Here is a 25,752-nt window from a genome sequence, read left to right as displayed (position 1 = left end):
AATTTTAATGATTTTATCAAAAAAACTCAACTATTAAAAGAGTGTACTTAAAAATTAAAAGTGTGATTTCTGTGCAAGAACAAAAATAACTTTGGGAGGGAAGATACAGTTTAGTATACTCATCTTTATTTATTTATTTTTTAAAGATTTTATTTGATAGCACAAGCAGGCGCAGAGGGGGAAGGAGAAGCAGGCACCCCGCTGAGCAGGGAGCCCGATGTGGGGCTCAACCCCAGGACCCTGGGATCATGACCTGAGCCGAAGGCAGACTCTTAACTGACTGAACCACCCAGGCGCCCCAGTATCCTCACCTTTAGAAGCCTAAAATCAGGTTGGAAGAGAGGAAATTTTTTTTTCCTGACAGATTTTGTAAGCAGACGCAAAGGGCTGCAATTATTGTTCCAACTGGTGTTTTTGCTGCAATGGTATACACATTCAATAGCTTGGATTCGTCAAATAGTAAACTGGGGCAGATAATTTGGTTATAATTCTAAAACTAAAAAAGAAAATTCTCCTCAACTTAGCAAGGCAAGTTCCAACTTGGGTCTGATATCTCAACATGCAATTAAATTTTATTTAATCACTAGGTTTTGTACAATGTGTGGTAGGGACCAAATTATCACATTTTATCCTAGACAAGGGGAAATATGTAAAACAATTTTAAGAGTTTATTTGAAAGATTTATTAGGGGACAGAGAAAATTATACATTCTTTACCCGCTTTATGGAGGTATGCCGTATGCCATCAAATTGATCTGCTTTAAGTGTACAACTGAATGACTTTTTTAAAGTGTTTTTTTTTTTAAAGATCGTATTTATTTATTTGTCAGAGAGAGAGCACGAGTGAGCAGACAAGCAGGGGGAGCGGCAGGCAGAGGGAGATGCAGGCTCCCTGCTGAGCAAGGAGCCCAATGTAGGACTCGATCCCAGGACCCCAGGATCAGACCTGAGCTGAAGACAGACGCTTAACCGACTGAGACACCCAGGTGTCCCTGAATGACTTTTTAGTAATAAAATTTGCAGAGTTGTACAGTCATCCTCACAATCCAATTTTAAAACATTTCCATCATCCCCAAAAGATCTCTCAAGTCTATCTGCAGTTACTTCCTATTCCTACTCCCTGCCCTAGGCAACCACTGATCATTCTATAGATCTTTCCCCTTCTGGAAATTTCATATAAGTGAAATCATAGAATACGTGGTCTTGTGTGTCTAGGTTCTATCATTTAGTATGTCTTCTCAGATTCATCTGTGGTATGACATGCATGGGTACCTCATTCCATTTTACTGTTGAATAGTACTCCACTGTATGCGTAAGCCAAATTTTGTTTATTCATTCATCAGTTGATGGACAATTGGGTTATTTCCCGTTTGGGGCTATTACGACAATACCATAAACATCTACATACAAGTTTCTATATGGACCTGTTTTCTCATCTCTTGGGTACATAATAACTGGAGCGCAAAGGCTGGGTTATATGGTAATTTTACATTTAACTGCCACAGTTTTCCAAAGTAGCTTCACCATTTTACATTCTTACCAGCAATGTGTTAGGGTTCCAGTGTGCCTACATCCTCCCTACTTGTTACTGCCTATTTTATTACAGCCATCCTAGCGCTGGTATCTCACTGCGGTGTGAATTTGTTGTTCCCCTTGACTAATGATGTTGAATATCTTTTCATGTGCTTCTTGGCCGTTTATCTTCTTTGGAGAAATAGCTGTACGAATTCTTTGCTCATTTTTTAATTGGGTTGTCTCTTTATTGGTGGATTTTAAGAGGTCTTTGTATACTCTGGATACTAGACTCTTCAGAAATACGATCTGCAAATATTTTCTGACATTCTTTGGGTTGTCTTTTCACTTTAATAATGTTGTCTGAAGCACAGAACTTTTAAATTTTGATGAAAACTATTATCAATGTTTTCCTTCATGGATGCTTTTTGGTGTTTTATCTAAGAAATCTTTGCCTACCTCAAGCTCACAAATATTTTCTGCCTTTTTTCCTGAAAGTTTTATAGTTTTATTCTTACATTTAGGACCATCATCTTTAAAAGAATAATAATAAATATACATGACATACAATTGACCATTTTAACCTTTTTAAAAAATGTATAGTCCAGTGGCAGTAAGTACATTCCCATGCTGTGCAACCATCACCACCGTCCATGTCCACAACTTTTTATCATCCCAAACTGAAATTCTGTAGCCTTCAAATAATAACTCACAATTCTCCTCACTCCCTGCCCCTGGGGACCACTGTTCTACTTTCTGTCTTTATGAACTGGACTACTTCAAGTACCTCGTGTAAGAGGAATCATTACAATCTTTGTCCTTTTGTAATGGCTTATTTCACTTCACATGTTTTTAAGATTCATCCATGTTGTAGCATCTGTGAGAATTTCCTTCCTTTTAAGATTAATATTCCATTTTATGTTTATATGACATTTGTTTATCCATTCATCTAGTGATGAATAGGCCGGGTGTTTCCACCTTTTGACTATTGTGACTAGTGCTACCATGAACACCGGTGTACAAGTATCTGAGTCCCTGTTTCAGTTCTTTAGATACTCAAAAGTGGCACTGTTGAATTATACTATAATTCTAGGTTTAGTTTTTTGAGGATTCACCACACTATTATCCATTTTTGTTAAATTTATGTATGGTGTAAAGGCCTAAATTTATCTTTTTGCTTGTTGAAATCCAACTACATTGGTACCATTTGTTGAAAAGACAACTACTGAGGAACCATTAATTGCCTTGGTATCTCTGTCAAAAATCAAGTGACTATAAATAAAAGAGCTCACTTCTCAGTTCTGTTCCACTGATCCATGTCTGTCCCATTCCAGCACCACACTGTCCTAATTATTGTTGCTTTATAGTAAGTTTTAAAATTAAGAAGGCCAAGACCTGCAATTTTGTTCTCCCTGCTACCCCAGAATGTTTTGGCTATTCTGGGTCCTAGACATTTCCATATAAATTTTACAACCAGCTTGTTGATTTCTGCCAAAATCCTTCCTGAAATTAGAGTACGGATTGTGCTGAATCTCTAGATTAGTTTGAGGGAAAATTATGACTTTAATCTTCCAATTCCTGAATATGGACTGTTTCTCTAATTATGTAGATCTTCAATTTCTTTCAGCAATGTTTTGCAGTCTTCTGTTAAATTGATTCCTATTTTGATTTTTAATCATTTTGACAGTGAATGGAATTCAGTGCTACTGTGAATGACGGAATTATTTTCTTAATTTTTGAACTGTTCATTGCTTGTATATGGAAACACAATGGATTTTTGCATAGTGACAATGTATCCTAGAACCTTGCTCAACTAATTTAGTTCTAGTAGTTTTGTGTTTCCAGATTTCTTAGGATTTTTTACATACAGGATCACTTCATCAGTGAATAAAGATAGTCCTACATCCTTCATTCCAATCTGGATACCTTTTATTTCATTTTCTCACCTGACTGCACTGACTACGACCTTCAGTACCTTCAGTATATTCCACCTTCAATGGAATGTAAATGGTGAGAGTGGACATCCTTGTATTGTTTCCAATCTTAAGGAGAAAGCATTCAGACTTCCACCATTAGGTACAGTAGCTAAATGGTTTTTGAAGTGAGATATGGTCCCCAACCATTATGGTTAAATTGCTTATTTTGCCTTTCAGTTATGTCAGTTTTTGTTTCACGTATTTTGGGGCCTATTATTAAGGTATGGAGATGTTTATAATTGTTCTATTTTCCCAATGAACTGAATTTTTAATTATAAAATGTTCCTCTTTGTCTCTAGTAATTTTTTTTTTGTCTTAAAGTCTATGCTTTCCGACATGAATATTGCCAATTATGGTTACTGTTGGATGCAATATCTTTTCCCATCTTTTTTTTTTTTTTTTTAAAGATTTTTTATTTATTTATGTGACAGAGAGACAGCCAGTGAGAGAGGAAACACAGCAGGGGAGTGGGAGAGGAAGAAGCAGGCTCCCAGCGGAGGAGCCCGATGTGGGGCTCGATCTCGTAACGCCGGGATCACGCCCTGAGCCGAAGGCAGAGGCCCAACGACTGCGCCACCCAGGCGCCCCTCCCATCCTTTTTCTTTCAACCTATGTGTTGAATCTACAGTGTTTCTCTAGAAAACAGCATATAGTTGTATGTAGTTTTTTATCCAGTCTGACTATAACTCATAGATTTTAAAGAAGAGTGCTTTTTTTCTAAGGAAGGTCATTCTTCTGAACTACACATAAAACTTTGGGGGTATAGACCAGTAAAAGAAGAAACACTCTTCAGACATACTAACGCTGGCAATCACTACAGTGACAGATGCAGCCAGATTTCTCTCATCTAGGGGCACCTGGGTGGCTTCGGTTAAGTGTCAGCCTTCCTTTCAGGTCATGATCCTGGCCAGGGTCCTGGGATCGAGCCCCGCATCCAGCACCTGCTCAGTGGAGAGTCTGCTTCTCCGTCTTCCTCTGTCCCACCGGCGCATGCTCTCTCTCTCAAATAAATTTAAAAAAAGAAAAAAGATTTCTCTCATCTAATTTGGTAACCTACCTCTCAGCCACTGCTAGCAGCCGTTCTGGTCTAAAGGTACCCTCGGTGTCAATGTACATGGCCTTTCCTTCTCCTCCACCTCGGTCAATGGGAAGCTAGACAGAACAAAGAGAACAGTGCGGAAATAACTAATCAACTTCCCTACCCACCCCCAATAAAGCAAAGGGAAAAAACAGTTTAAAGAGTCAATCAGAAGTTGGAGGCATTCCCTTCTAACAGAAATGCAACTAGTAGTAGGTATGAAACTCCTGGTGTTCCACGGCATGCAGAGCCAGACCCCTGCCAGAGTTGGACTGCTTGGAAATACAGTCCAAAGCAGGTGATAAAATTTTATGACTGAATACCAACACAAGACTGAACAATCCTCTCAAGAGTACAAACCTTTGAAAGATCATTTACTACCTTAGCTTTAATAAGTTAGAGACCCTGATCCAATACCCAATTATTTTTGTCACATCCAGACCACACTTAACACTTCACTTTATTAAGCAGAGTTCGTTTCGTTTCTTCAGGTTCCTAAAGGGGTCTGGCAATGCCCCAGGGGCATTCTTAGTAAGTTTAAAGTATGACTGAGAGAGACGAAAAAAGGTGTTTATTCCAATAGTACCTACAGATGTTAAAAACAAAGGGGGAAAAGGAAAATAGAGCTTAAAAAAAAAAAAAAAGAAAAGGGGCGCCTGGGTGGCACAGCAGTTGGGCGTCTGCCTTCGGCTCAGGGCGTGATCCCGGCGTTATGGGATCGAGCCCCACATCAGGCTCTTCCGCTATGAGCCTGCTTCTTCCTCTCCCACTCCCCCTGCTTGTGTTCCCTCTCTCGCTGGCTGTCTCTATCTCTGTCAAATAAATAAATAAAATCTTAAAAAAAAAAAAAAAAGAAAAGGGAGGAATGCCATCAAAATTGTCTTATGAGCCACTTAGGGAAATCTTTGTTTTAGGCTACCCATCCCATGCCAGACACCTTTAAGTTCTATAAATTTTATGTGAATGATGCTAAAGGGTAGTTTCCACCCTAACAATCTACTTTGGAGCCATAATTCACCTTTAAATTCTGAGGGAAATCCTTTAGGACATTTTACATTAAGGGCCAAGAAGCACCAAATTTTCTTTCTTTTCCTATTTCTGAGAAAAAATTTTCCAAATTATGCAAGTACTATATCCTTATATTAAAAATTCATACAATATAGAAATGAGTAAAAAGTGAAAGCTCTTATCACTCTTATCACTCCCATCTCCCAGAAGTAATCTTCCAGATCGTCATCTATGCATTTTCATATAACACTCTTCATATGTGGTTCAGCCACTACTATGTGACTTTGAGAGTATTAATCTGTTTCCTTTTCCGTAAAATGTAGATAAAACCCACTTTATGGGACGGTTCTGAAGATTAAATAACTCACATAAAGTGTTTAGCGTACAGTGCCTGACATACAGAAAGCACTTTGAGAACTGATGATACTCTCCACCTCTAAGGCACTGACCTTACCACTCAGTTACAGAGGCTTTAGTTAATTCGGAAAAGAAAAAATGATTATGTTATCATTTAATAAGCTGGCAGATAAATCTTAAGAATCCATGGAAGAAGCAAAGGATATGTATACAACAAAAGAGGGTCTTGATAGAGGAAAGGTTTGGAACCACTGGCCAAGAGGACAGCAAATGCTTAGTTTTTTGGGGAGGAGAAAATCTTGACACACAGGGGATAAGAAATTAAGATGAATGAGGATCCCCATTTCTCTCACTTTGTTATCTTTAGTGCTAGCATGAGAGAAAGCTCTTTTCCAGCTACAAAGGCCTCTATGGGCAGAAGGGAGACCATAGGTGACCAGGTATAGGTATGAAAAGTAGACAAGGTTCCAGTGTATTACTGAGCCAATTTCAAGGGGATGGACTGCATACTCTGCACTCCAGTGCATTCTGTCTCCTCCATCTTGCCCTCCAGTGCCACTGCAGTCATCCTGTATTACTGAACTGGGACACCACCACCAAGTTAGTTATTTTTAATAACTGCTTAGTACCATAATTTAACTCTTCTTCCTATTTTACAGTGATGTAGGTTGTTTTGAACTTTCATCATTTTAAAATGCTGTGGTGTAAATTCTTTGTACATTTATCCTTGACTATATGTGAATAGTTGTATAAGCCACATTTTCTGTCAAAGGGTATATGCATTTAAAATTGGAATTTATGATAAACTGTCTTCTCTGAATTTTAGAATTAGTACTTTAAAGAACATGGCCTGTTCATTTTTGTGATTTAACTGTGGCTCTCAACTTTATGTATCTTCATTATTAGACAGAGATCTAATGTAATAGAGTTTCACTTCATTAAGAAAATCTGAAAAAATAAGAGCAGATAATGTTTAGATTTAAGCAGTAATTTAACATCCTTTCTATAACACTAGTTCTAGCTCTTAGGCCGGTGAAATGTAATCCTTTCTGTTATTAATGAATTAGCATCCTTTTTCTCTTTTTTAAAAGATTTTATTTATTCATTTGAGAGCGAGCGAGAGAGGCAGAGACAGCACAAGCAGGGGGAGAAGCAGAGGGACAGGGAGAAGCAGACTCCCCACTGAGCTGGGAGCCCAATGTGGGGCTCGATCCCAGGACCTGGAGATCATGATCTGAGCAAAAGGCAGACACGTAACCATCTGAGCCACAAAGGCGCCTCTTCTCTTTTTTGGGGGGCGAGGGGGCGGGGAGAGTAGAGGGAGAGAGAATCTCAAGCAGGCTTCACACCCAGCACGGGGCTTGATCTCATGACACTGAAATCATGACCTGAGCCGAAATCAAGAGTCAGATGCTTAACCAACTGAGCCACCCAGGCACCCCATGTATCTATTATTTCAATAAAACATGATCTTAGGCATTAATTAATTCACTGTGTCTGTTTCCAAATCCTCCCACGAATGAGACTATAAGCAAAAAAACGTTTTGGAAGAGATACTTAATACAGAGGTAAAGCAGAAAATAGAGGAGTGGAGTCCTTGAGAACATGGCCAGAGATAGTAACCAGATCACACTGATAGGATGGGGTTTTGAAAAGAAAAGAGACACTTTTTCCATTGTAGCCCAAGATAAGAAAAGATGGGTATAAATGTCGGTGGATTTATAAATTTGATGTGAAGAGCAGGTTGGTCATTGGCTGAGTGAGGGTTGAAGGGAACATGAAGGTTTGGAAAGAAAGGACAAAACATGAGAATTGTCGTACTGAATGGGAAAAAGAATGCCTAAACAGGGGCGCCTGGGTGGCGCCTTCGGCTCAGGGCGTGATCCCAGCATTCTGGGATCGAGCCCCACATCAGGCTCCTCCGCTAGGAGCCTGCTTTTCCTCTCCCACTCCCCCTGCTTGTGTTCCCTCTCTTGCTGGCTGTCTCTGTCAAATAAATAAATAAAATCTTAAAAAAAAAAAAAAAAAAAAAAAAAGAATGCCTAAACAAATTTAGTAGGTCTTCCAAGCAGTATTGAATGTTAATCTAATGTCTGTCAACTTGAATTTAAAGTGAAGACAATCAGCTTTATGGTATGATTTTTCCCCAGTATGGTCAGTTATTAAGGAACAGGCACTAAGAAGTCAGTTCTCATGGGCGCCTGGGTAGCTCAGTTGCAATCAACTAATTTTTGCTTATTTGGTTAAAGTCCAAAAGCTCACCTGGCATGTTACAGCCAACGTATGACAGATTTGAGTCTTTCCAGTTCGGAACTCTCCAAACATCTCTGTGATGGATCCCGTTTCAATTCCTCCTAAAAGAGCAGTAAGAAACACCTCTTAGCACAATACAAATGTTTAGAGACAATAATCATAGAAATGTCCTTGGAACTCATCAGAAGGACGTATACATAATTTGGAAATTCAATTTTCAACAAAATTTTTATTTGAAATAATTCTAGATTTACAGAAAATCACAAAGAAATATACAGAGAGGGTCCATTAATTCTTTTTTTTTTTTTTAAGATTTTATTTATTTAGGGACGGCTGGGTGGCTCAGACCCTTCTGCCTTCAGCTCAGGTCATGATCCCAGGGTCCTGGGATCGAGTTCCACATAAGGCTCCTTGCTCAGAGGGGAGCCTGCTTCTCCCTCTGCCCGCTGCTCCCCATGCTTGTGCTCGCTCTCTCTCCTTTCCTCTCTCTCTGGAAAATAATTAAATAAAATCTTAAAATATATATATATATTCTATTTATTTATTTGACAGAAAGAGAGAGCGAGAGAGCGAGCACGAGTAGGGGGAGTGGCAGGCAGAGGGAGAGGGAGAAGCAGGCTCTCCACAGAGCAAGTAGCCCGATGTGGGGCTCAATCATAGGACCCCAGGATCATGACCTGAGCCACAGGCAGACATTTAATGACTGAGCCACCCAGGCGCCCTGGTCCCAAGAATTCTTTGCTCAGCCTCCCCCAGTGTTAACATTTTACATAACCACAGTACGGCATCAGTATTAGAAAACTGTCAGTGATACACCCCCAGAGTTTGTTCAGATTGCTTTAGTTATAAATGCACTCACCTCATTTGTGTATATGTGTATAATTCTATGCAATTTTATCACATCTGTAGTTTCATGTAACTACCACCACAATCAAGATACAGAACTATACCATCACAAGTCAATAAGCAGTAAATGTAAAAATTATAGAGATATCATCTAACATTTACTAATTGTTTCTTGTGTACCTGGCATTGTGCTATGCATACATATGTACCGTTTCATTTAATTCCAATAACCTATAATGTAGGAAGTCTTTTTATCCTCACCATGAAGATAATAAAACTGAGGCATAGAGATACTAAGTAATTTGCACATATTCCTGAATATATAGTAATTTGCATACTATTCCTGAATGCATACTATTTTGCACCCTAAAAAAAAAGAAAACTTGAATGATTAAATATTTGGGGAAGCAACAAGAAACAAATCTAACCTTGCAATAATTTAGAACAGCAATGTTTTCAAAAGTTCAAAAACTTTACAGGTTTCCATAAAGTACAGAAGTTTAGTGTGCACCACCATGCACTGAGACTATAACACAGTATTCAAGCATGGAGTGTTTGAGTTATCAGATTTTCAACCTTGTGTTAAAGTCAGCAGAGGAAGCTTACTTTCCGAATGCAGTATTAAACGGAAATTCAATTATTTCATTGGCAGATAATTTCACTATAAGTCAGGTCCCACCCTCCAGCAGTCTTACTTCTTCCATGTGGATAGTTCTCTTATCTCTTAATCATATCTAACACATAAATTCTACCCAAATACTTTGGTTTTGTTCTGTGACCTGCATGCTTTGCTAACTGCAGTTTGCAGCAGAGGATAAGGAATTACTATACCTTGAAGTAGTTTGTCAAGTTCTTTTGAGCCGGTAGTAATCTGTATGATCTCTGACCGCCTCTGGTGGAACTCAGTTGCTGTAGTGAAACCCATTGGAACTAATTTAGCTGCCTCAGTCTGGGAAAAATAAGAAATGTCAAATCAATAAAATATGATTATTAGTAAAACGAGAATCAGACATACTGTGGGAAGAGACAAATTCTAACAAAATTTCCAGAGTGATATCTCTTTAAAAGGTCATCAAAACGGATGCCTGGGTGGCTCAGTCGGTTAAGCCTCTGCCTTCGGCTCAGGTCATGATCCCAGGGTCCTGGGATCGAGTCCCAAGTCAGGCTCCTTGCTCAGCAGCGAACCTGCTTCTCCCTCTGCCTGCTGTTCCCCCTGCTTGTTCTCCCTCTCTCTCTGACAAATAAAATCTTAAAAATAAATATAAATAAATAAATAGTCATCAAAATACTAGTAGTTCTAGTTCTAGGATTATTTTATCTCTCTGGCAACTAAATGATAAGCTAATTTAGAGACTCCATGAAGATTAATTTTTTAATTGCTAATTCAAGTAATACATCCCCTTAGTTAAAAAAAACACAAAACCTAAAAACTAAAAAAACCCCAAAATCCTGTTACAGACCCACACATACATACTTCGCCTGACTTATGACAAATGTGACATAGAGCACAAGTCTAACAAAATATTTAAATTCTCATTTCCTGTTCCATCAACCACATAGACTACATCTCTTAACTTCCTATTTTGTTAAATGAGGACATCTGTCCTTCAATCGCTTTTCCCTCCATGTCTACCTTCCCTATCTCGGTCAGCTGCACCTTTTCTTTTACACTGTCAAGGTTGAAAACATTTATAACCCATTTTGCAATCACTGATAAGTCTTCAATAATCAATCAATTAATTCCAAAATTTAAAAAGTAAAAGCATTCAGAGGCGCCTGGGTGGTGCAGTTGGTTAAGCATCTAACCCTTGGTTTCAGCTCAGGTCATGATCTCAGGGTACTGGGATCGAGCCCTGCTTCAGACTGCATGCTCAGCATGGATTCTGCCTGAGATTCTCTCTCCGTCTCCCTCTGCCCCTCCTGCTGGTGCTCATGCACTCTCTAAAATAAATAAGTAAAACATACTAGAAAAAGCAAACTAAACAAACTAAGCAGAAGGAAGGAAATAAGATTAGAGTAGAAACTAATAAGAGACTAGAAATACAATGGAGAGGGGCGCCTGGGTGGCACAGCGGTTAAGCGTCTGCCTTCGGCTCAGGGCGTGATCCCGGAGTTCTGGGATCGAGCCCCACGTCAGGCTCTTCCTCTATGAGCCTGCTTCTTCCTCTCCCACTCCCCCTGCTTGTGTTCCCTCTCTCGCTGGCTGTCTCTCTCTCTCTGTCAAATAAATAAATAAAATCTTTAAAAAAAAAAAAAAAAAGAAATACAATGGAGAAAAATCAATGAAACCAAGAGTTGGTTCTTTGAAAAGATCAGCGAAATCGATAAACCTTTAGCTAGATCAAGGAAAAAAAGAAAAAAAAAAGACTCAAATCACAACTCAGAATGAAAGAAAGGACATTACTATCAACCTTACAAAAACAGAACTCTATGCCAACGAATTAGATAACTTCAATGAAATAGGCAAATTCCTAGAAAGATACAAACTCTTAAAACTCACTCAATAATCCAAAACTCAAAAAAACACCAAAGTCAAGGCACAAATGATTAGTTGAACCTGAATCTGTAAGATTTTATTTATTTATCAGAAAGAACGAGAGAGCAAGCAAGCACAAGCAGGGGGAGCAGCAAGCAGAGGCAGAAGCAGGCTCCCCACTAAGCAAGGAGCCCAATGCAGCACTCGATCCCAGACCCTGGGATCATGACCTGACCCAAAGGCAAACACTTAATTGACTGAGCCACCCAGGCACCCCTAGTTGAACCCAAATCTAAATACAGTAAAAGAGGGGCTCCTGGGTGGCTCAGTCATTAAGCATCTGCCTTCGGCTCAGGTTATGATCCCAGGGTCCTGGGATCGAGCCCCGCATCGGGCTCCCTGCTCAGCGGGAAGCCTGCTTCTCCCTCTCCCATTCCCCCTGCTTGTCCCTCTCTTGCTGTGTCTCTCTCTGTCCAATAAATAAATAAAATATTTAAAATAAATAAATAAATAAATTCAGATTTAAAATAAACTGAGTCTGACCACAAAAAAAAAAAAAGGGAAAGAAAAAGAAAAAGAAAAATCTGAATACATCCATAGCAAGTAGAAATTAAACTTATCATTTAAAAACTTTCCACAAACAAAAAAGAAAATCAATGAATAGCTGAGTAGTAGCTTTATTCTCTAAACTTCTCTAATACTATCTCACTTGAACACCCATTACATTTACACTACAGCTTTGTAAATTTAATTCACTGCAGCACCAAACAGTGTGCTAGAAGTACAATTCTTTCACTAAAGTTCCAGTGTTAACATCTCAATGTCCCTCACAGGTTTCTGCTGTCAAATTCAAATGATTTCTTTTTTATACGCCACCAGTTTCAAAATCATGGTTCGTTTTACCTTGCTTTTATATCTGAGTCATGTCTTTCTCCAGTGCTTTCTGACTTCATTTCTCAAATTTACCAACCTCCAAATCTTACCATGTATTCTACTGAAACCCCTCTACCTGAAGTTCCTTCTCTTCTCCAAACTGGGCTATCTGCTCTCTAGGTTAACTACTGTCCGGGACCCTCCTTCACTGAGTATTTGAGTTAGAGTCTAACCTAGATCCTTTGTTTCCCACCCTCATTTTGTTAAAAGTATATCCTCAAGTAACTTCCTAAGAAAGTGGATAAGAGAAAAACGTTCTGAATTTTTTATTTCTGAAAATGTTTTATTCTGCCCAAGTACTTGGTTAATAAAATTGCTGCAAACAGAATTCTAGATTTAAAGTTATTTTCCCTTACAGGTGCCTGTGTGGCTCAGTCTGGTTAAGCATCTGACTTCAGCTCGGGTCATGATCTCAGGGTCCTCGGATTGGGGCCCACATTGGGCTCCGCGCTCGGCGGGGAGTCGTCTTGTCCCTCTGCACCTCCACATGCTTGTACACTCTCTCGCTCAAATAAATAAAATCTTTAAAAAAAATTATTTTCCCTCAGAACTTTGAAGGCATTGTTCTACTAGCTTCTACCAGTCAGATTTCTGACAAGAAATGTGGTCTTGGGGCACCTGGGTGGCACAGTGGTTAAGCGTTTGCCTTCGGCTCAGGGCGTGATCCTAGCGTTACGGGATCGAACCCCACATCAGGCTCCTCTGCTATGAGCGTGCTTCTTCCTCTCCCACTCCCCCTGCTTGTGTTCCCTCTCTCGCTGGCTGTCTCTATCTCTGTCAAATAAATAAAAATAAAATCTTAAGAAAGGAAGGAAAGGAAGGAAAGGAAAGGAAAGGAAAGGAAAGGAAAGGAAAGGAAAGGAGGAAGGAAGGAAGGAAGGAAGGAAGGAAGGAAGGAAGGAAGGAAGGAAGGAAGAAAGAAAGAGAAAGAAAGAAAGAAATGTGGTCTTTCTGGGTACCTGGCTGGCTCAGTCAGTGGAGCAGGAACTCTTGATCTTAGGTATGTGAGTTCAAGCCCCACAATGGGTGTAGAGATTACTTAAAAAAATAAAATCTTTTTTTTTTTTTTAAGATTTTATTTATTTATTTGACAGAGAGAGAGACAGCCAGCAAGAGAAGGAACACAAGCACGGGGAGTGGGAGACGAAGAAGCAGGCTCCCAGCAGAGGAGCCCGATGTGGGGCTCGATCCCAGGACTCTGGGATCACATCCTGAGCCGAAGGCAGATGCTTAATGACCAAGCCACCCAGGCGCCCCTAAAAAAATAAAATCTTAAAAAAAGAAAAGTAGCCTTTCTGATTTTTGTTCCTTTAGAATTGCTTTTTCCCTCCGAATTCTTTCAGAATCTTCTCTTTATGACTGGTATACTGAAATTTCACACTCATGTGTCTAGGTGTGGGTTTTTTTTTTTTAAAGATTTTATTTATTTATTTGACCGAGAGAGACAGCCAGCGAGAGAGGGAACACAAGCAGGGGGAGTGGGAGAGGAAGAAGCAGGCTCCCAGTGGAGCAGGGAGCCCGATGTGGGGGTTCGATCCCAGGACTCTGGGATCATGCCCTAAGCCGAAGGCAGACGCTTAACGACTGAGCCACCAAGGCACCCCTAGGTGTGGGTCTTTGACACTCCATGAATTCTTACTATGTGAGACTTCTGCTTCCCTTTAGCTCTGGCAAATTTTCTGTTATCATGTCTTTGAGAATTTCTTCCCTTCTTTTTTCTATGATCTTTCCTGTAACTTCTACTAATCTTTAGGAAAAATAGAGATTAATGAAAACTAGAAAATAAAAACACCAAAGCAGGAGGGTGAGACTATAAACCAATACTGAACCCTAATTAACATATGCTGAACTATGTAGGGGAAAATGTACTGACATCCGCAACTTTCTTTGAAAAGTATAAAAAAAATTCAAGATGGACTGACTACTGGATAGAGAGATGAATAGACAGGTGGTAAGTCAAATATATTAAAATGTTAATGGTAGAGTCTAGGTGGTGGGTATGTAAGATTTCAATGTAAAATTCTTTCAACATTAAAGTTAAAAAATTTTAATAACAACATGCTAAGAAAAAAACATAGGAGATGCTTTCCCTGTTTGTCATTTTAATTCCTAAATTTTCTAGACTATGAGCCCTTAGAGGAACAAAATATAACCAAAGTGAAATGTGAAGTAAAAACCGTCCAACTGCCTAATCTGGGAGAACTTTACTTCTATTCTCAAACTTACATAATGAGTTACTTTCATCTGAGCTAGGTGAAGTCTTAAATCTATAGTTTTCAATAGCCAAGAACTACCAAACCTTGGACACAAGACACAGAATGGTGAATAGAAAGAAAACATTATGGGGCACCTGAGTGGTTCAGTTGGTTAAGTGACCCACTCTTGATTTCGGCTCAGGTCATGATCTCAGGGTCATGAGAGCAAGCCTAACTGGGGCTCTGCACTCACCAGGGAGTCTGCTTGGGATTCTCTCTCCCTCTGCCCCTCCTCCACTGCATACACATGTGCATACATGCCCTCTAATAAATCTTAAAAAATGGAAAATATTACAAAAAATAACCGTGCTGAATCTGTCACAGTGCTTACAGTACAACAAGAGAACACAGTTCAACAAAAGCCAATTACAATTAATCTTTGAAAATGTGGAAAAGATCACATGAAAATCCGTCACCTTCTGAATGAATTAGTTCATAAAATATTTCTCTCTCAACCACCTTGATTTACACACTACAAACGGATTTTCTTTATTTTCCTTTCTCCACTGTACAGTGGATATTCTTGTTGAAAATCTCAATTTCAGGAGCGCCTGGGTAGCGCAGTTGGTTAAGTGTTGGACTCTTGGTTTTGGCTCAGGTTGTGATCTCAGGGTCCTGAGATCAGACCCCATGTGGGGCTCCATGCTCAGTGTGGAGTCTGCTCCAGATTCTCTCTCCCTCTCCCTTTGCCCTTCCCGTTCATGCTCTCTCTCTCTAAAATAAATGAATCTTAAAAAAAGAAAAGAAAAAAAAGAAAATCTCAATTTCAAAGACTTTGGGGGAATAGGAAGGAATAGCCAGTGACTGAAGAAATCTTCTTTAACCTTTAAAAGCAAATAACATCATCAGTCTTTACCCACTAGAAATTCACAACATAAAATGTCCGAAATCAAAAAGGACAGAAAAATAGACCTAACTCCATATCATTTTGCACCTCTCATTTTGCTTTATTAAAGGTTTTTATTTGTGTTTTCTTAAAAGCAGGACACTGATTTGATTTCTAAAGCTAAGGTCTGACAAGGCATAAGCAAAGATCCTGTCAGGATTTGTTCTGTCACAAATATTAATGCCCAGAAAGAAAATAACCAATAGACTTTAGGGACACCTACTGGCTTAGTATCACACATACTCATTTGATAAGGTATTGGGGCTCAGAACGGTCATTTCCAATTAAGTCATCACTTCAACAACATATCTGAATAATACAATAAATGACAACTTCAGAGGTGCCTCGGTGGCACAGCTGGTTAAGCACCCGCATCTTGGTTTAAGCTCAGGTCGTGATCTCAGGGTTGTGAGACTGAGCAGCCCGGCATCGGGGTCCATGCTCAGATAAATATATAAATCTTAAAAAAAGAAAAAAAAAGACAACTTCATACTTTCATGGATAGCAACATCTTTCCTCTAAGGACTTAAATTAAGCATTTGACTCTTGGTTTTGGCTCACTCAGGTCATGATCTCAGAGTCGTGAGACTGAGCCCCACGTCGGGCTCCTCAGTGTGGAGTCAGCTTGGAATTCTCACTCCCTCTCCCTCTGCCCCTCCTGCTTGTGCTCTTTCTCTCTCTCTTCTCTAAAAATAAATAAATAAATCTTGAAGAAAAAAAAAAAAGAATTATAACTTTTCAGCCATGAGTTACTATTACAAAGTGGTCTAAATGAAGTAAAATTCCTGCCAGTGCTTAAAAATTCAAAGCTCTCAGTATAATACCCAATAAAACAGAATTCATCATATCTATCTATCTATCTATCTATATATATATTAATGTATGAGATAATAAGTACTCACAAATCTCAGATATTGTCCATTTGACTAAGTTACAGTACATACACTACAGCTAACCAACAACAAAGGATACAGTCTTTTTTGAAGATTCTTTAGCCTTTGAAGATTTTTTCAGGGAAAAATTTCTGTGAAACTATAATAGTAATCAACATAATATGAAAATGCAATTTTATAAATATTTACTTTATGCTACATAAAAGTTCAAGGGTAAAGCTAATCAAACTGTGTAACTATTGGGGCACCTAGGTGGCTCAGTCAGTTAAGCATCTGCCTGGGGCTCTGGTCAGGATCCTGGCGTCCTGGGATTGAGCCTCGAGTTGGGCTCCCTGCTCAACGGGAAGTCTGCTTCTCCCTCTCCCTTCGCACCCACTTCACTCATGCTCTAATAAATAAAATCTTAAAAAACCAACTGTATAATAACTATATAAATACCAAAGGATAAGTGCATAAAATAAAATGTAATCATGGAGAATTATGAATGCTTAAGAAAAATTAATAGTAGCTGTAAGACACTGGAGGAAAATGAGAGAAGATCAAAAAATGATAGGATGAAAATAACTGGATTCTAGTTTTAGTTCTGCCACTGCCTGCACAACCATGCATAAGTAACTGAACCACTGTACCTTAAGTTTCCTCATTCATAAAACAGATAACACTGGCCCTACCTATTTTTCTCAGTGTTGTTATGAAGGTCAGATAAGAATATATATATGAAACAGATGGGATTTCAAAGTTAAAATGCTACATAAGGGATTACTAGGTTACTACTTCATTTCTATTAAGCCAGTAAAATCACGTTTATGTCATTAAGTTTAAAAAAAAACAAACCCAGGGGTGCCTGGGTGGCGCAGTCATTGGCCATCTGCCTTCGGCTCAGGGCGTGATCCCAGCGTTATGGGATCGAGCCCCACATCAGGCTCCTCCACTATGAGCCTGCTTCTTCCTCTCCCACTCCCCCTGCTTGTGTTCCCTCTCTCGCTGGCTGTCTCTATCTCTGTCAAATAAATATATAAAATCTTTAAAAAAAAAAAAAAAAAACCCAAAAACTAAGCGCACAATTTGAAATCACATTATCTTGTCATTATTAAAGAATCTTGCCTATGATCAGTTAGCTAACAAGAAATAAAAACACTTGAAAGTAAAACTTGTTTATTATACAAAATGAGAAACTTTAGAAAATCGAGGCAAAAATAGAAATTGCTCACATTCTTACCATCCAGAAATACCACAAATATTTAGTGTATTTATCTGCATATGTGCTATACATATACACACATTTTTAAAAACAAAAATCAATCATGTATATATATACACTTGTGTTTTATTACCCTGCTTTCTTATATCAGGAATATTTTCCTATGTCAATGAATATTTTTAGAAACTCTTTTTAGAAATATACTAATGAATATACTTCTAAGGCATGAGATCATAATTTCCATAAAGATAAGGTACATACCACTCACTGCTGGTGGGAATGCAAATTTGTCAATTTGGCAGTATTCATACACCATGAAACTAATTTCCTTGAGAGAAAATCCCAATTTATGCAAGGAGGCACATACAAAGATAATCACCTCTGGAAAGGGGAACACGATGACACCATGAGGGATAAAGGAGGAACACTGCCACCTTTCACTGTACATCCTTTTGTACTATTCCCACTAATGCCTCCCTACGTCACATTAGCAGTACTTACCAGAATTTTGTCAGCTTTGGCTTCACTAATTCCCTTAATATTTATTAGTTCCTTCTTTGGTGCATAGGCAACAGCCTCCACGGTATGGAATCCAGCTTCTTCCAATTTCTTCACATCATTGGCATTTATGCCACATTGCTGCAAGTGAAGAAAACCATGGATAAATGTAAGCTTCAGTTCTCTCATCTAATGTAGATATTTGCCCTACCCACTTCAGAGCTGTTTTAAAGAACTGTGATATTATATGCAAAAGCTTTGAAAAGTATTCTCTACACATGATGTATTTAATAACAAATTATCAACCATTTCACTTTGAAAACCAATACTTTTAAATTAGTAATCCCATATTACTATCCCATGTATTCTCATCATGAGTTGGGACTAAACCATTAATTCACAGGCACTGGGAACAAACCTGTAACTCTCAACATTTTATAACTAGGACTCTAAATGAACTTTGAGGGGCGCCTAGGTGGCTCAATCAGTTAAGCATCTGCCTTCGGCTCAGGTCATGATCCCAGGGTCCTGGGATCGAGCCTGCATCAGGCTCCCTGCTCAGTGGGGAGTCTGCTTCTCCATATCCCTCTGTCGCTCCCCCCTACTTGTGCTCTCTGTCAAAAAAAAAACCAAAAAAACAAAAACAAACTTTGAGACACTGGGCCCTAAAAAGCTACCTTAAGCCAGTGTTTCTAATGTTTTCTACATCAAGCACACATGAAAAATGATTTTTTTTTTTTTTAACACTAAGCTGGGATAAACAGATAAGGCGGCCCCAGAGCTGAGAGCAGCGAAATAACTGGAAAGCTCTAACAGCTGACATTAAAAACGGGGGAAAACTGGGGTGCCTGGGTGGCTCAGCTGGTTAAGCATCTGCATTCAGCTCAGGCCATGATCCCAGGCTCCTGGGATTAAGCCCCGTGTCAGGCTCCCTGCTCAATGGGGAGTCCGCTTCTCCCTCTCCCTTTGCCCCTCCCCTGATCATGCTCTCTCTCTCTCTCAAATAAATAAATAAAAACCTAAAAAAGAAAATGGGGGAAAACTACTTTTGGTCAAGGACTCATATACCAGTTTTCAAAATAAACCACCCAAAGGCACCTCTTCCTACTTATATTACAAATTCAGCTTTGATTTTATTAGCTACCAAAACTACGACTGCTGGGACAATATTAGTTAGTGGTGGAATGTGTATGTATTTGCAGGTTGGGAAGGGTTTTCAAGAGGGGAAAGAATAGTACCTGCCCATAGAAACAAGCTCTACTATTAATATTTAAGCAATAAGCAAAATGCATGTGTGGGTATAAGGATGCTTATGATACCAGAAGTTATGATGCTGAACTCTGTAATATTATCACAAACCCATTTAAATTAACTTCTGGAGTCTTGAAGCTTAGCTGGGGGTGGTAGGAATATGTGTAAAGAGAAGAATAAAGGCTTTCTCTGCTTTCTCTCCTACTTCTTTCAGCCTATGTCAGCTACACTCACACTGTGGGGCCTCTGTACAATGGGAAGAAATTGCGCAAGGCTCCAGCTCTGGTGCTTGATGTTCCTCTGTGCAGAGTCCTGAATTGGAACTTGGCTCTTATATATATACCTTAGTAAACGCAAGCCCTTCTCCCTGACCAGGACAGCTGTCTTGCTAGTAACTTCAGCACAGATATGGGTCAATGGAGAAACAATGCTCCTCTCTCTTCCTGCATAGCTGTCCTAGGCCACTCTAATTCTCTGGATTGTAATTTCATACATAGTCCACCATGGGATCCTAGGGCTTCTTAGTTTTTGACAATCCAACGCTGAGAGAGAAAAATGATAAAGTAGAAGGAGAATTCTTAACAAAAGAGATCTGGCCAGACATGTTTAGCATTTTATCTTAAGCCTTTCCACAGGATCCTTGTAACACTTCTGAAGACTCTAATTTGGGTCTTGACCTTAGGTAATAAATCAATGGTTTATGAAAAGGTTGTGATTTCTCCCAATAGGTAGGAGACTCTAATGTAGCATTATAATTCCAAAATAACAACTAAGCACATACCTCTAATCGTGAAATAGGTTGTGGGCCAAAGCTCTCTTCTTCCACTGAAGTATCTGCATTTGCTTCAAGCTGCATTTGCATAGCCATTACTCAGCATACACTACTGAAAAATATAGATGGCCAGAAAAAGTACAGAGCTGCAAGGTTCGTTTTGCAATAAATTTCTTAAGAATTACTCATTAGTCTTTTGGTCTAATCAGTGACCCACCCACGGCAAGAAAAAGAATATAACTCACCAGCTCTCCCTTCCACCTAGCTAGTTCTATCAAAAGTAGTTTAGGAAGACCCAGGACTAGTCTGCTTCTTAAAGATGCACAGCTTAACTAGACCAACTATGTCCCCAGTTCCCCTGCTTCATATTTCTTGAGGATAGGGGCCAAGTCTTATTTGTGTACACCCCACGATACATTAAATGTTAGGTGTTTAGTAAGTATTTGGTAAATGAATGCAGACTTTTCAAGATTCGACTTAGAATTTAAAAAAAAAATTGATGAAAGTTTGTTAAACTGTTTCATTTCATTGTTCCCTTCCAGTAAGTAGGGTTTGGGGGTGGTGGAAGAGGAGTGAAATGAAGGTGCAGAATGACTGTCCATAAGCCTCCACTCCTGATAAGGCAGTAGACTGAGATGAGAGAAGTACTTCCCATCTTAGCCAAGGATCATAGCTTGTAATCACACATTCTGCTTCCAATAGGAATGTGTGAAATTTAGGGTGCCTGGGTGGCTCAGTCAGTTAAGCGTCTGCCTTCGGCTCAGGTCATGATTCCAGAGTTCTGGGATCGAGTCCCACATCAGGCTCCCTGCTCAACAGGGAGTCTGCTTCTCTGTCCTTCCCCTGGCTCACGCGCACACACTCTCTCAAGTAAATAAATAAAATCTCAAAAAAAGGAGGGGGATGTATGGAATTTAAACATCACCATTTTAATCAACTTCAGACCTAATTGAATGCACAAATGAATAAATAACATCCAAGTACCCTGCTCAGTCTGAAATCTTCCATAGAGCATTAGGCCCATACCTAGTCAGGTTATTATGATCGTTAAGATTGCTCAGGTTGGGGGCGCCTGGGTGGCGCAGTCGTTAAAGCGTCTGCCTTCGGTTCAGGGCGTGATCCCGGCGTACCGGGATCGAGTCCCACATCGGGCTCCTCCGCTATGAGCCTGCTTCTTCCTCTCCCACTCCCCCTGCTGTGTTCCCTCTCTCGCTGGCTGTCTCTCTGTCACATAAATAAATACAATTTTTAAAAAAAAAAAAAAGATTGCTCAGATTGAAAAGAATGGACAACAAAAAATTTTAATTATCTTCAAAGGTGTTAGTAAAAGTGAACAAGTCTTTTTTGGGGGGCGGGGGGAGAGAATGCAGGGCCGGGGTGGGGGGGGTAGTGGCAGATGAAGAGGGAGAATCTTAAGCAGGCTCCATGCCTACTGTGGAGCCCAAGGGAGCTGGATCTCATGACCATGACCTCAGTCAAAACCAAGAGTCAGAGGCTTAACCAACTGGACTACCCAGGCACCCCAAAGTGAACAAGTCATAATGTTCACAAGAATAAATGAATTTAAATCACAGCAATACAAACTGGACAATTTAACAATCCGGATAAATTTAACTCAAAAGATAACAAATATGAAATCTCCACTCTTTAAGACTTGACAAAAGAGGACCATTTGTTTTTTTTTCCTTTTTTTTTTTTTTTTTTTAAGTATAGTTGATTCACAATGTCACATTAGCTTTAGGTGTACCACATAGTGGTCTGACACCTTGGTACGTTATGCTATGGTCACCACAAGTGTAGCTACCATCTGTCACCATACATTATTACAAGACCACTGACTATATTCCCTATGCTGTACCTTTTATTCCTCTGACTTATATTCATTCCATAATTGGAAGCCTGTACCTCTCACTCACCTTCACCCATTCTGTCCATTCCTCCTCTTACCCTCTGGGAGCTATCAGTTTGTTCTCTGTATTTACGGGTTTGCTTTATGTTTCTGCTTTTTGTTAGTTCATTTATTTTTGTTTTTTACACTCCACATATAAATGAAATCATATTTGTCTTTCTCTGTATGACTTCACTCAGCATAGTACCCTCTAGGTCCCCCGATATTGTTGCAAACGGGAAGATCTCATTCTTTTTAATGGCTAATATTCCATCGTATGTATATGTATGTATGTATGTATGTATATATCACATCTCCTTTATCCATTCATGTGTGGATGGACACTTGGGTTGCTTCCATATCTTGGCTATTGTAAATAATGCTGCAATAAACATTGGGGAGCATATATTTTTTCAAGTTAGTGTTTTCATTTTCTTTGGGTAAATACCCTGTAGTGGAATTACTGGATCACATGGTATTTCTATTTTTAATTTTTCGAGGAACCTCCATACTGTTTTCCATAGCAGCTGCACTAAATGTAAATTAGTGCACCAACAGTTCGTGAGGGTTCCTTTATCTCCACATCCTCACCAGCCAGGATCCCTTATTTCTTATCTTTTTAATTTTAGCCATTCTGACAGGTGGGAGGTGATATCTCATTGCGGTTTTGGTTTGCATTTCCCTGATGATTAGTTATGTTGAGCACCTTTTCATGTGCCTGTTTGCCATCTGTGTCTTCTTTGGAGATGACCATTTGTTCTTGATTAGCTCAGATGCAGATCTCTTAGATGGCAGATTTAACATAACGTGTGTCTGTGATGGTGCTAAATATCAGAAACACCTGAATGCAATTTAAATTTAAACATCTCCCTTCATAGTTTATGAAAAAGATGGAACTGCAGAGTAATGGAGAAAGGATGGTCTTTTTGATAAACAGTGCTGGGTTGATGGGAGAGCCTTACCAAGTAAGAAACCACCCTCCTCGCCCCACACATACAGAAGAAACATCCATTTCCAATTCAATTATAGATTTAAATGTAAGAGTTTTGTAAAACAAGCTCTTGGAATATAAGCGAATATCTTCATGACTTTAGGGTAAAGATTTCTTAAACTGGATGAAGGAACAACCAAAAAAGAAAAGACTGAAAAATTGGACATTTAAACTTAGAACTTCTACCTATCAAAAGACACTATTTAGAAAATAAAGTCAAACTATAGTTGGGGGACAAAATATTTACCACATATACAACAAAGGGCTGATAATTAAAATATATAAAAAACTTCAGGGGCACCTGGGTGGCTCAGTCAGTTAAGCATCTACCTTTGGCTCAGGTTATGATCCCAGGGTCCTGGGATCAAGCCCTGCATCGGGCCTGCTGCTCCCTCTCCCTACTTGTGTTCTCTCCCTCTCTGTCAAATAGCTAAATAAAATCTTTAAAAAAATAAAATATATAAAAAACTTCAAACCAGCAAGAAAGAGAACCCAATAAAAAACCAGAGATCTGAACAAGCACTTCAGGATAAAAGATATCCAATGGCCAATAAACATATGAACCAACAACGCTCAACCTAATTATCAGGAAAATTAAAACCGTGAGGTGTTACTATATGCCACCAAAATAGATAAGAAGACTGACAATAGCAAGTGTTGGCAAGCATGTGAAACAACTAAACACTCATACACTGCTGGTCTGAATGTAAATTAGTACTTCAGAAAACTGGCATCATATGTGGAAGTTGAATATAGACAAATGCTATGACCCAGGAATTTCAACACTATTACTAACAAACTGAAAAGCATACACATGTGCACCAAAATATACATAGGAATGTTCTCAGCAGCCTTTCTTCTTTAAAAAGTCAGAAACTAGAAACAACCCAAATGTCCACCACGGGCAGATAAAATAAGGAATTCCATACGGCAACAAAAAAGAACTATCACTACATACAAAGATATGTATCAATCTACAGACACAATGTCGAGCGAAACCAGACTCAAAAATATAGTGTCACTTATACAAAATTCAAACACAGGCAAATTTAGTCAATGGTGTTAGAAGTCAATAGAGTGGTTACCTTTGGGGAGAAAAAGGGACATACTCCTGGGGGAACAAGGGAAGTTTTGGGGGTGCTGACAACATTCTATTTATTGACCTGAGTAGTGATTACACAGGTATATCCTCTTTGAAATAATTCAGGGCTGTATACACTTTTGATTTGTACATTCTTCTATATGCTTATTACACTCCACTTTGGAAGTTAAAAAACAAAAACAACACCTCTCTACAGACGATTCCCTGGGTATCACGTTCACGGCTTCCGCGTTAGGTAATGAAAACACCTTTTAGGAAACTGGAGGCTGGTATTTCGTAGCAAAGCAAGGTGTAATGGAAAGAGGACTGAGCAGAAATCCGGAAACCCTGGCCCTGACACAAACAGCTGTGACATTAAATCGGTACACATCTCCGGATCTCGGCGTTCTCGCCCCACCCATAAAATGGGTGTTGGAAATGAAGGTTTCTAAGGTTGCTCCCAGCTCTGGAGCCTGGGGACCGCTTCAGTTTTCACAACCACCTCCGACCGTGGGCTGGGCCCAGGCATGCCCCTGCTCCGCCCGGCCAATCCCGGTTTCTCACTTGGCGCCGACGGGCCCATAAGCCTGCTGCCGGGGCCCGGGGTCGGGCCGGGTCCAGTTAATGCGGGGACGTATCCGGACGCAGAAAGGGGCCGAGTCTACGCCTCACACACTCACCTCGGTCCACAGCGCTTCCCACTCGGGCGGGCTGCGCGCTCCGCCTTCCGTCCGCTGGTCTGGTCCGCGGACGTCCCCTACCCCGGACGGACTCCAGACGCCCTCCCTTGCTGCTAATTTCTCTACTCCCTCGTTCCGGCCTTCTGCACACAACCCAGGCGAGTTTTTGCCCCCAACTACGCCCCTCAGGGCGCGTCAGCGTTCCTCACACCAGAGTCTCAGGCCGCAGAGCTCTCGCCGCCTGGCAGCTTTCGGAGATCCCGCCAAATTCTCTGGGAGGGTCACGCCAGCGTCAACGTAACGTCTCCCCGCCTCCTCGGCTGCGCCGTCTAGCCGGCTCGGCGGGGTCTCGCGAGCTGGAGAGTGGCCCAAGGATCTTAATCTTGCAATGATGTTAAAGAGTTCCCTTTTCCGTTTACCCCTAAGAACTAATTAACAATTTGGGAGTCGCCGCCTTCTTCTCTTTTACCAGACCAAGGACTACAACTCCCGAGAGGTAGTGGGGTCGGCCGGAGACTCCATCTCCCAGTATGCACCGCCGGCGCCTGCCTGTTGTAGCGCCTTAGCCCCTCTGGGGGAAAAGCCTGGCTCTCTAGAGTCATTCTTGATTTGCTTCTGAACTATCTAAACCTGCTTTGCTCTGAGCTTCCGACTCAAATTGCCGCAGCCTGGCGTTTTCCAGGCCCCTGAAGGTGATAGACCTGAGGACGCTCGAGTAGACAGATGGAACTGGAAAACAGAGATAGTGAAGGGGAGAAATATGCCTGAAATATTAGTCAAGACTTGGTGATTTACTGGAGATTTGCAAGACTCCAGGGGAGGGAGACATTAATTTTGTGAAGGTAAACCTTATCGTGGTTTACTGGAAAGATTGACCTGTGATTCTGGTTTTAAAGGGTGAATGGGGTTTCCTGGGCA

General features: G+C 40.1%; 1 protein-coding gene across 3 annotated transcripts in view; it reads right to left on the bottom strand.

Annotated features, from left to right (window-relative positions):
• The window catches only part of RAD51 (RAD51 recombinase), a 33,061-nt gene extending 7,827 nt beyond the window's left edge, over positions 1-25,234 (bottom strand). Inside the window, exons 1-6 of one of the 3 annotated variants that reach the window (XM_057306223.1) lie at positions 24,835-25,234; positions 20,204-20,303; positions 18,175-18,312; positions 9,861-9,978; positions 8,193-8,284; positions 4,545-4,639 (exon numbers count right to left, since the gene is read on the bottom strand). In XM_057306223.1, the coding sequence (XP_057162206.1) occupies positions 4,545-4,639; positions 8,193-8,284; positions 9,861-9,978; positions 18,175-18,312; positions 20,204-20,290 (530 nt within the window). In that variant the 5' untranslated portion in view covers positions 20,291-20,303; positions 24,835-25,234. Of the gene's footprint in view, positions 1-4,544; positions 4,640-8,192; positions 8,285-9,860; positions 9,979-18,174; positions 18,313-20,203; positions 20,307-24,718; positions 24,786-24,834 lie in introns of those variants that run through there. The other 2 variants (XM_026480007.4, XM_057306224.1) reach the window with 2 other exon arrangements.
• Positions 25,235-25,752: the final 518 nt, after the last annotated feature.

This window comes from Ursus arctos, unplaced genomic scaffold, assembly GCF_023065955.2.
Source record: "Ursus arctos isolate Adak ecotype North America unplaced genomic scaffold, UrsArc2.0 scaffold_36, whole genome shotgun sequence".
Taxonomy (NCBI): domain Eukaryota; kingdom Metazoa; phylum Chordata; class Mammalia; order Carnivora; family Ursidae; genus Ursus; species Ursus arctos.
Note: the sequence above shows the minus strand (reverse complement) of the source record. Positions and strands in the feature narration are given on the sequence as shown.